This window comes from Schistocerca piceifrons, chromosome 8 (genome assembly GCF_021461385.2).
Source record: "Schistocerca piceifrons isolate TAMUIC-IGC-003096 chromosome 8, iqSchPice1.1, whole genome shotgun sequence".
NCBI lineage: Eukaryota > Metazoa > Arthropoda > Insecta > Orthoptera > Acrididae > Schistocerca > Schistocerca piceifrons.
The window spans coordinates 207,299,510-207,311,707 of NC_060145.1; the positions used below are offsets into that span (position 1 = coordinate 207,299,510).

Sequence of the window (12,198 nt, forward strand, 5' to 3'; positions counted from 1 at the left end):
TATGTCTGTAAGTTTGTGAACAAAGGCAATAACATGGCAGTACTTCAAATAGCCAAAGACAGTGAACAACAAAACAGAAATGATGAGATCCTCATGTACCAAATGGAAAGATACATCAACAGTAATGAAGCAGCATGGCAGATTTTTGGTTTTCCCATACACGAACACAAACCAATTGTGAAACATCTAGAAGTACATTTGGAGAAAGGACAGAGAGTTTACTTCACAAAAGACACCCCCAGAAAAATTGCAGGTGAACCACCTCAGAACACATTAACAGCTTTTTACAACTGTGTCACATGAATCCACACACAAAAGCATTACTACATATTGATGTCCCTACCCATTATGAGTGAAACACAACCAGAAAAATATTTCAACAATGAATAAAAGGAATTCCAGTAAAGACCACCCAGGAATCATGAAAAATGGTGCTCTAGGCTGAGCATACACTGTAGATATGAACAACACTGAATGTTCCAATCACCAGATATTCTACATGAAATATGAGGAGCAACAAGTTTCATAGGTCTCAAGACTGTTGATGTTTACCAATTCCATACATACAGAATAGCAGGCCAATGCTTAGGACTACTGGAAAACAACAATCGCTGGAAATTAACACTACAAGAAGCCCCACAAACAGCCTCAGCTGAACAAATGAGAGACTTATTGAGCATAATTCTCAAAACACGTCACCCATTGAATCCAAAACATCTATGGGACTCCTTCAAAGAGAGTATGAGTGATGACATACTGTACCAAATCAATCAAGTCATCCTGATCTGACCATTGAGTTCAGTGACAATGTCTTGAATGGAATGCTCATTTGCCTAGAAGATAAATGTTTAACAATAAACAACCAGGCCTTAGTACAACTTGGGATGCAAACACCATGAAAAGATGCTACCATTACACTAAACTTCAAAATTACAAATGAGAAAAGGTACAATCTCAACAAACTACTTCAATACATTGCTCACAACAAACTACTTCTCAATTACAAACAAAAGTGAATGTTCAATGTTATCATGGAACATATCAACACCAACACTGGTAGAATTATTTTCTTGGATGCACCAAGCAGCACCAGGAAAATGTTTCTAATAAATCTATTGCTGGCAGAAATATGTGCTAAAAAATACATCACACTTGGACTGGTTTTGTCCAGCACTGCAGCCACACTCATGGAAGAATAATGAACTACCCATTCCACTCTACAACCATTGTTGAATACAGCAAAAGAACAATTCCCAGCATGTAAAATCTCAAGAGCATCTGGATGGGGTGAACTTCCAAAGCAAGCTAAAATTGTCTTCTGGGCAGAACGCACATTGGCACATAAAAAAATCACTCTAAGCTATGGACAGAAAACTTAAAATATTAACTCTCCCATCCTTATACATACATGAGATTATTACATTTTTGTGCACCAGACATGAATTATTAGAGGGAAACCATTTTGTCCATTCACACAATACTAGAAACAAAGAAAATTTTACGCTCCCCACCAAACCGCCTCAGACTGCATGCCCAGGGACCTCAACACATGGGAATGAAAATTTCTAATAAATTAAAAGGGAATAAGTTGATGCAGATGAATTTAGGTTCACTTAAAAGAAAGCTATATGAGATACTGACACTGAAGTGTCATTAATCAGTTGATGTATTCATGCAGGACAAACTGGAAATTTGTGCTGGATAAAATGTGTTACATATTGCAAGAAATATATTTAGAGTACTTTATTTATTGTAGTGCTATTATTTATTAATGTAAAAATCACTGCAACTGTATTATAAATTTTTGACGTGTCTCCTGTATGCAAACCAAATGGATTGCAAATGTTATGTCATGAGATGAATAAAACACAATTCATAGAACATTACAGGACTTGCAAGGAAACTCTGAAGTGATGGGAGAAGGTCTACTCATACTCTCAGAAGATTTTTACAAACACTTTCAGTGACCCCCAAAACAACACCAGCAGATAAGATCAATGCATGCTTAAAAAATCATATCTCTGGCCACACATATAAATACTGTGACTAACAAAAAATATGAGAGTTGAATTATTAAAAGATGAAACAACAGCACATTTTTCCCAATAACTTTTACAAACAGACAAAGACACATACCTACTGACCAGATGACCTATGAACCCTGTTCATGCCAGTATTACAAATATTAACAGTATCATCCGTGAATGGCAATTTAGAGCCACAAAATTCATTCCAAATAATTACAGAGTGAAGTTTTCTGAAGTTCTTGTCTGTTCATTACACAAAAACATTAAATAGTCATGTGTGTATGACTCTGTACATGTACCTCTCATATAGTCTTACAGAACAAGTACTTGATACAAGACTAAGCACACCATCACATCCTGGTTATTGGAGAATTGTTTGTTCAGAACAACTTTTATGTCCTGTTTTACCTTCAGTTCTCTTTAATTTGCACTTTGTTGTTTGGAAACATTCACATTCTCTTATTTTCAGCATCAGTCTTTGGGGTTGGGTCAGTCATGGCAATATACTCAGTAACCCATGGTGTGATATTGGTCTGACACATGCACTCCAGTTGATTGACAACCTGGTGGGTTTCATCTAATTCTCCTGTTAGTGAATTTCAGAAAGTTCCTGGTGATGATTGTTGTGATGGTGCACGTGAGTTCTTATATTGCTGGAACCACTGCTTAAAGTTTTCACACACTCCATACATCTAATCAAACATGGTGGGTTTCTAGTGGGATAGGACCAGTAATTTAATGTGTTATTATCACAAAATCATAGGTATGTGTGGAGATTCACTTATTGAAACAAGACCACGCATTTCAGTGCCTTAAAACAAACTGACTAGCAGAATGAAGCTTCTCAAATTAAGGCAAATAGATTAGGATAGTCTAAACAGCGAAGTTGTATAGTGATTTCCCCTGTGATGTGGGCTCTGTTGCAAACAGCTAGCCATTGTTGTCATATGTGAATCCAATAGTAATTACTGGTAGCACTTGACTTCTAAAATTTATTTTCAGATATGCAACATAAATATATTTAAAAACTTCATACATATGTAAATAACTTTGCCTGCATGATTCTTCAAACTATTATGTCTACAGTCTGTAAATTTATTTAGTAGTGAGGAGATATTTGTGATAATATTGAGAAGTCACTAATGTAAGGTCAGTCACATCTGCAATATCTCTAAACTAAGAGTGAAAGTATTTGAAACAACTACCTATGTTTGAGTCTCTGTTGATCCATTGTGGACATGAGACGATGGCTGGTCATATATTTAACAAGAAATTCGCCAAACAGCCATGCAATTTGAGAAGTTATTTTATTTTCATGATGAGTTTCAGCAATTCAATATGCCTTCTTCAGGCTCCACATGCGCTCCTCAAAAATTGTCAATGTTGGCATACTGGGGGGGGCCATCTGTTTCTATATGTCATTGATTCTCAAGTGTTTTCTTTGAAGACTAGACTGCAGTCAAGTCTTTGGTGGGAGCACTTGAGAATCCACACCATCTAGAAACAGATGGCCCCAATATGTGAATGTCGATAATTTTTTAGAGGTGCACATGGGGCCTGAAGAGGGCATATTGAACTGCTGAAACTGGTAGTGAAGGAAAAATATAATAACTTCTAAATTCTTTGGAGAATTTCTTTGTTAAAAAAAATATGTTTGAGGTTACTTGGACTACATTTCAGTGATAGGAATGTGACATGTTGAGAAAGAAATACGCAGACATGAAGAACAAAGATGTAGAATATTAATAAAATTTATGTTCATTTAAACATCTTTAAGTTTTCACATAAAAAATCAGAGACATTAATTTTCAGCACAATGTTGTACATGAACATTTCTATCGTGGAAACAATTCAGAATAGAGCATATGTCAGTGTTCCTGTCATATCTCTGAACATTGACCATTCCTCCTGAGTCACCCTGTACATTCTTTTTCTTTGAAAGACCATCATTCCCTTATTCTTCCCTTATCTCAGATTGCACCCATCTCTAATAACCTCATGATCTATAGGACCTTAAACCCTAATTTTCCTTCCTTCTAGTGAGTAATAGGATCCAGTGTACAAACGTAGGCCTACAACGCAAGAACTTTGAACTGTGATCCAGATAATGAGTTTGTCTCAAATAGCACAGAAAGTAAATTTCCAGTAACTAGGCTGCAAGATTCACAGATCAGTGGATCATTATAACACTGACTAAATGTATGATAGTACTACAGAGTCTGCAGGCGGGAAGTAACACATATGATACTATACCTGGGACCCTCCTTCTTAGGTGTCTTCAGCTCCAACTCCAAGTGGGATTTGCCTTTGCCAATGCGCAGCACAAAATTATCTCGTGGCTTGTCAGTTTGTTCAAGGCAGTCTCCACCCTGTCCAAGAGAAAAAGATTTTGTCTAATGTCCTCAGACCCTGTATGTATTATTTTATACCAAGCATTGCAACAGAAAAAAATATTTAAAAAATCACTAAAATAAGAAAATCTGTTAGGACGCTGACTGCTGATGACTGTAGTGATTAATGTCAAATTCCAAACATTTAACAAAGGAATAGAATATCTCAGTTTTAAACTTGCATTGTAACAGCTATGAGATTATACATAAATTGTGTTTTGAGCATTAGTGCAGTGGTTATTAAAAATTAGTGGGAAATAACATAAAAAGCAACAATTAAGGAAAATGACAGCACTACATGAAAACCAATTAAGCTACAGTCTTCAAATGATATTTGTGGATAGAAGACAAGTGCTTGTTAAGGGTGGACAAAATCCAATTAGTACAGATAATATTTATATGGTACATAAAACATATTTGTGGACAGAATATAGGTGCATGAAAAGAATTGGCAAAATAAAATTAAAAACTAAACTCCTCCTGAACAAGCCATGAAGGCCCAAAGGTACTGATCGGCCGTTGTGTCATCCTCAGCCCACAAGTGTCACTGGATGCGAAAATGGAGGGGCTTGTGATCAGCACACCGCTCTCCTGGCTGTATGTCAGTTTCCAAGACCGAAAATAAAATTAGCATGGAAAATATTTATAAGACTTACATGAAGTTGAGCCTTTGTATTAATTGTATTTATACCTTGACCAAGAAGCCACGGTGAGAACTATGTATGGAACAACGAAACGGATAAAGATTCAGAAAGTGGTCCGGCAAGGCTGCATACTGTCACCGTACCTATTCAATCTGTATGCAGAACATGTCATGAGGAATGCGAGGCTAGATGAAGGAGAAACAGGAATTAAAATACCTGGAATAAATGTAAACAACCTCAGGTATGTGGATGATACAATCCCGTTGGCAGAAAGTGAAGAAGAATTGAGAACACTCTTACTGAAGGTGAAAGACGAAAGTGAAAAGGCTGGTCTTATGCTGAATGTGAAGAAAACGAAAATTATGGCAACTACAGCTACCAATTCGTGGGATATAGCAGGAGAAACCATGGAAGTAGTGACCACATTCAGTTATCTCGGTTCCCAGATCTCTGCTGACGGTGACTGCAGCCATGAAATCCGGAGACGCCTGTTGCTCGGTAGACAGGCGATGTCAAACCTTGACAAGGTTATAAGGTCCAGAGATATAACACTAGCAACAAAGATCCATATTGTGAGGGCTATGGTCTTTCCAGTTGTGATGTATGGATGTGAGACCTGGACCATTAGAAAGGCTGAACGGCGAAGAATTGACTCCTTCGAATTGTGGTGTTGGAGGAAACTTCTTAGAGTTCCATGGACTGCAAAGAGAACCAACAGATCAATATTGGAGCAAATTAAACCAGATTTCTCCCTGGAAGGGCTAATCTTAAAACAAAAGCTGACCTACTTTGGACACACAATGCAAAGGCATGCCTTGCTGGAAAAAACATTAATGCTGGGGAAGATTGAAGGAACTAGAAGAAGAGGACGTCAGAGGATGAGATGGATCGATGGCATCACAGAAGCAATGTGTTCCAACCTGGAAGGTCTACGGGAGAAAGTGCAAGACAGGAAAAAGTGGCGTGATTTGGTTCATGGGGTCACAAAGAGTCGGAACCGACTAAACGAATAGAGAGAGAGATTAAACAGGAGAACTGTCCATCACAGAAAACACAGGAAACCATGATTTTTATACACCATCTGGTTGCTGTCACTTTTCTGTGCATATGCAGCTTCCACATGCTCTATGCTGAGTACCTTGATGTGTCATTACATATGAGTGCATGAGTGGAGTAAACATGTTTAGTGACCAGTTGAATACAACACAAATGGTGCTCACAGTAAAACAAATGGTGATCACTGCTGAGTGTTATGCAAAGTACAATTAATGAAAAACATATGCGTAACTGTTTGTCCAAGTGTTTAAGACTTGAGTGTTTTGGCAAAACCTCCAGCAAATTGTGCAATGCAAAACTAGTGGCAAAGTTGCATGAAGTGGGGTCCATAGAAAATAAAAATCACAACTATCTGAAAAGAGTTCAAACACAACGAAACATTATTTGAGTTAAGAAAAGCCTGCAACAAAGTCTGACAAAATCTCAATGCTTACAAATTAACTATATGCAAGAATGAAAGTGTACAGCTAAACTTTCATTTGTTGAGTTCTGGTGGTGGTTTCTGAGTGAAGTGGAATCAGGACTTTTTGATTATAAATGTTTGATTTCTTCAGATGAGGCCTTGTTCAACTGTCAGGGTATGTGTCATTAAGTGTTAGAATAGTCCCATCAGCCCTTTGAAGAGCTGTACCATAACCTCAATATTGCTGTTTGATGTGCAATGCCTGACATCTGTGTTATTCTTTCACCAAACTGTCAATGTTGACTGGTATGTCCACGATCTGTTTAATCCATATGTGGGTTAAATGAATGACTGTGTGCATATCTTCAGCAAGACAGAGCAACAGCACACTTCTGCCCTGACAGTCTCCTCAAAATTGCAAGAAGTGTTTGGTGAGAAGAAAACAGTCATCTGCCACAGTGCAATCGCCTGGCCACCTTGATCTCGTGCTCCCTCTCCCTGTCATTTTTACCTTTGGGATAAATCGAAAGATCAGTTGTACTCCAATAATCTTCATACACTGGAAGAACTACAGCAGAACACTGAAAATACTATTTCTGCTAACCCTCAGGCAGAGCTAGGCTATGCACGTCTCATAGCTCGATAAATCATGAACAGCACTGCATCAATGTCAATGGTGATCATTTACAGCATCTGCTGTGATGCTCATTAGCAGGGATCAGTCCTGCATCAGTTTTACTGTAAATATTTTCTGGGTCAATTTTATTTTGCCCATTCTTTATAAGAGTAGGATAACAGCATCACCATATTCAAGACATGGTAATATGTCTATAGTCTTGGTATCTGAATCATGTCAAGAGTATTGGACTGAGCAGAATGATGTAGTGCTTAGCACACTCAATTCACATTTTGGAGTCGTGAACCCCCATCTAGTCAGCTAGAGCTAAATTTTACATGACTTTCTCAAATTGTCTGAAGTGAATGTCTGGTTGTTTACTTTGGAAAGACCATACTGAATCCATCCCATGATACATTCTGAAGCTGTGCTCTTTCTCCAATGACCATGAGGATGCAAGGTCTGAGGCTGTCTCCAGATGACTGAAACTAGCTCTCATACACTACGGCCGTTTCTCTTTGTTATATTTCTGTAACTCCTGCATATTACCAGTCTTCTTTCAATACTTAAAAGCTATTTTTGTTACATATTTAGCACCATTACTTCAATTCAGGGCATTGTATGGCTTGAAGTGACTGGATATTTAATCAACAGACTTATAATTCTGAACTGAATGACCTTTCAGTGGTCAATGTCTCCAAGAACAATATTCCATTTCACAGTCACTTTATCAGTTTCAGCATTAGTACTATACCATACAACACTCTTCCTGTGTAAAAATATGATACCTTTAAAGATAAGAAAAAAAAACATTCTCAGAAAAAGTAAATTATACAGTGTGTATCAAAAAGAATGTATTTCTGAAACTAATAAACATATACCATGAATTTTGTTTTTTGATGAAAGGGAAACTCAAACAGTTTTTTTTCTATACATTTTCATAGGTGTTCAGTACGCCCCCCTTGAGATGCATGGCATATTTAAATGTGGCATTCAAATTGTTCCCACACTGCAGTGAGCATGTCTTGAGTTACAGCTTCCACAGCTGCTGTTATGTGATGTCTGAGTTCATTCATTGTTGGCAATGGAGGCATATAAATACAGTCTTTTATAAACCCCCACAAGAAATAATCACATACAGCCAGGTACAGAGACCTTGGAGGCCAGTAATCTAAGGATGAATCATTTGGTCCAGTGCCAATGATCCATTGTTCAGTAATCCTTTGATTTAAAAATTCCTGCACTTCCAGATGCCAGTGGAGCAGTGCCCCATCCTGTTGGTAAATAAAGTCATTCAAATCAGTCTCCAACTGTAGGAAAAGAAAGTTCTCAAGCATAGCAAGATATGTGCCTCCTGTAACAGTGTTCTCAGAAAACATAAATGGACCATACACCTTAGCTCAAATAACATAAAAGTTATGATTTTTTAAAGTCTGATGATTCTTTTTGATGTAGCACATAAAACTCGAGGGTTTTCTCTCTCCAACAGTACATTGTTCACACATATATCTCAAATAACATAATAGTTGATTTTTTAAAATCAGATGATTCTGTTTGATACACTCTGTATTTACTAAACACTTATGGCTGTCTGACATCATTCTTGAACTATCTGCCAAAGTGGCTTTTTTTTTCAATTGTTTTGGAAGCATTTCAAATTTGTGGGGAAAGAACCAACATTTAACATGTGTAGCTGGGAAAAGACCATTTAAACAGAGTCCTGCATTATCTTGACAAATTTGCTACATTTGGGGTGCAGCAGTTTACCCACAGGCTTAAAGAATCACACATACCATTAGCATCAACATACACTGAGGTTAATGTTTGCCTCATCCTCAGAATCCCCATTTCCTGAAACACATAACAGTCCATCATAGTGCCTAACCTAGATCATTGAACCATGACCTGAGCTTAGGGCTATAGGGAACTGGTGGCAATGACCAGCTGCCGGCTCTAGAACCTTCTGCCAAACCCACACCCAACAAGTCTAGCTAAATTCCTTAAGGCATATGCCAGTCGGAATGACCAGAAGAGCACATGTCAGTTTATCCACATACTATAGGCATAACAAGCAATACCCTGTAGCAACATTAGCATCACTGGCTAGAGAAAATGTCTCGGAGTCTTGTCTCTGACAGTTCACAGTGGTAGCTCAGTTTACTCTGTGACTGAGTGTGTTATGTTGTGTATACTTGTATGTATCGAGTTGCTATAAAATAAAGTGTATTGTGTACTCCATACCACTGTGTCATCGATCATTCACTATCACTACATACCAGAGTTTTATATTGGTGATACCAAAACTTTCAGAAAATATTTTAGCATTCTCTGACAGTTTTGGGGTCACCAATATGAAACTCTGGTATGTAGTGATGACAATGTGACCATCACACCACCATTGTATTACCACAACCATGAATTCTCAGAATTCTTGCGACCCACACTACTGACAGACATGAGCAGTGCTCTGTATGTTTCCCAGGTGATTAAAAGTGACAGTGACACTTCTCACACAGCAGCCTCATTCAAATTACAGAGGCACAAAAGTGCAACGCAACTGACAATCTGCTTATTGACTTTGTAACAGACTCTACCAGCGTAATGCATTCCATCAAAATTTTCACGACCTGACTACTGATCCATGCTGACCTGCTCTGCTGTCATTGTATACATTGGACATGTATTCGCCTGATACACATGCCACCTCATCTGCACCATGCAGCGGGCCATCCATCCTCCGGTTCATGCAGCTGCCTGCATTACTGGCCACCACCGAGCCACAGTTCTCCCTGTGCTGTGGGGCCATATTCCAACCACATTACCAAATCAAACAGTTGACTGCTTCATGGCTCACATTACCACCATTCCATATGGATAACCCATACCCGTGGTGTGTGATGGTTGAAAGCATGTTCGCCTCCAATGCTATCATCATGGATGACATTAAGTACATCACCCTACTCAGCTACCTTGGCACCAATGCTGACATTATCTAAAGTGTCATTCTGACACCACTGTCTACAGACAAGTATGGGACCCCTAAAACAGTGCTCTTATGATGCCTCTCCTGGACTCCCAAAGAGAAACTACACCAGGTGCTTTTCAATGAACATTTACAGGATAGGCAGCAAAATGCCCAGTGAGGTGCTGTGAACAATCTGGATCATCAAGCTCCCATTAAAGTGTGGCTGACTTTACTTGCCACTAGTAATCAGTCTCTCAACACCCGCCTGTCCTTGGCCACTGCATTTTCACTGTTTCTTGATGTAGGCACAGCATCAACAAAGCTCCCAACAATGGTTCAGATACACACACTACACTGCCATATCCATGACCTCCTGCAGCCACTGACAGTTGTCGAGCACTCCTGGCCCTGTCCGAAGTTGATGTCACAGCAGTCACTGTCCCCTGTATCTGCAGGAATGCTTAACACTGGCCCTCAAAGCCTCACACAGATCATAGACATGCAGCATGCTTCCAAGTGGTCAAGGATGGTCTGGTTCAGGTAGTCACCATAGCTCACCTGATTCCAGAAGTTCCCTGGTCCATCACCACTGAAGCTAGTGATTTAGCAATAGGAGCTGTCCTTTAGCAAGAGGTTGATGGTTCCAATCAATCCTTCTGATTCTTATCCCATAAGCTGACTGAGGCACAGCACATGTGGTCGGCTTATGATCAGGAGCTACTGGTTGTTTATGAGGCCATGCGGTATTTCAGAGAAGATATTGAAAGATGCCCCCCCCCCCCCCCCTTGTCATTTATATGGACCATAGGCCCAAAGCAGATGGCATCTGTACTCTGCCCATGGATGAGTGCCTCTGCTCTTACCATCACCTTAACCCTTTAACTGCTCTGGAAGTGTTAATGCGTGCGCCTTTGTATCTGTCCCTGAGTACTCTGAACATGTTTACGCACACCACCAGTCCTTCTACCTGGTACTCTGAAAATGTCTACGTGTAGACATGTTCAGAGTACCAGGTAGAAGGACTGGTGGTGAGCGTAAACACATTCAGAGTACACAGGAACAGGTACAAAGGTGTGCGCATAAACAAATCCAGAGCAGACAAAGGGTTAAATACATCTTGCAATTCACTGCACACATCTGTCACAAAAAAGGTGCAAACGATGTAGTCACTAACTACTTGTCATGCATTGGCACCATCTTGGATACCATCAACTTCAACAAGCTCGTGCAGGCTCAGTAGGATGACCCTCAGCTACAGGATCTCTTAAATGATTCCTCCTCCATCCTCATCATTGTGCTAAAATTCATCCCCAGTTCAAGTCAACCTCTCTTCTGTGACACATCCCTGGGATGCACATACCCATTTGTCCCACAACAATCCCACAGAATTATTTTCAACCTGTTTCACAATCTCACCCACCCTGGTGTCAAACTTACTAGTTGCATTATAACTGAGTGATAAGATTGGCCCCATTTTAAGCGAGACTGCAAGTTGTGAACTAGGGCCTATGTACCATGCCAGCAATGTAAAACTACCTGGCACACTCAGCCTCCACTAGGCACCTTACAGATACTGAAGGGGCACTTCTAACACATTCATGTGAACCTCCCTTCCCCCATCCAGCTACTACCTCTATCTCCACTCCATTGTTGACCAGGTAATAAACTGGGCAGAGGCTACCCCCATGCAAGACATCACTGCTGAAAAATCTCTCAAGAGTTCTTGTGTCTACCTGATTCATGTGTTTTGGCTGCCCTGCCTCCACAGCCATTGATCAAGGTAAGCAATTCGAGTCCTTACTGTTTGCCGAACCATGTAAACTATGCAACATTATTCATTACAGAACCACCACCTACCACCCTCAAGCTAATAGACTTGTCAAGAGATGGCATCACACCCTGAAAGCTGCTCTTATGTGTCACAGGAGTGACTGGTCCAATGCATTCCCATGGGTGCTGCTGGGTGTTTGCAAAGTGCATAAACAAGATCTCAATGCCTCACTAGCCAAGATTTTATACAGTGAGACACTATACCTTCCCAGTGATTTTGTCTCTTCTGATTACTCCCCCTATGCCTACATTGCTTCCCATCTTGGG

General features: G+C 39.6%; 1 protein-coding gene across 1 annotated transcript in view; it reads right to left on the minus strand.

Annotated features, from left to right (window-relative positions):
- LOC124712210 overlaps positions 1-12,198 on the minus strand; it is a 128,559-nt gene that overhangs the window by 100,778 nt on the left and 15,583 nt on the right. The window contains exon 4 of the mRNA XM_047242506.1: positions 4,281-4,396. Coding sequence (XP_047098462.1) covers positions 4,281-4,396 — 116 coding nt within the window. The remainder of the gene's footprint in view (positions 1-4,280; positions 4,397-12,198) is intronic.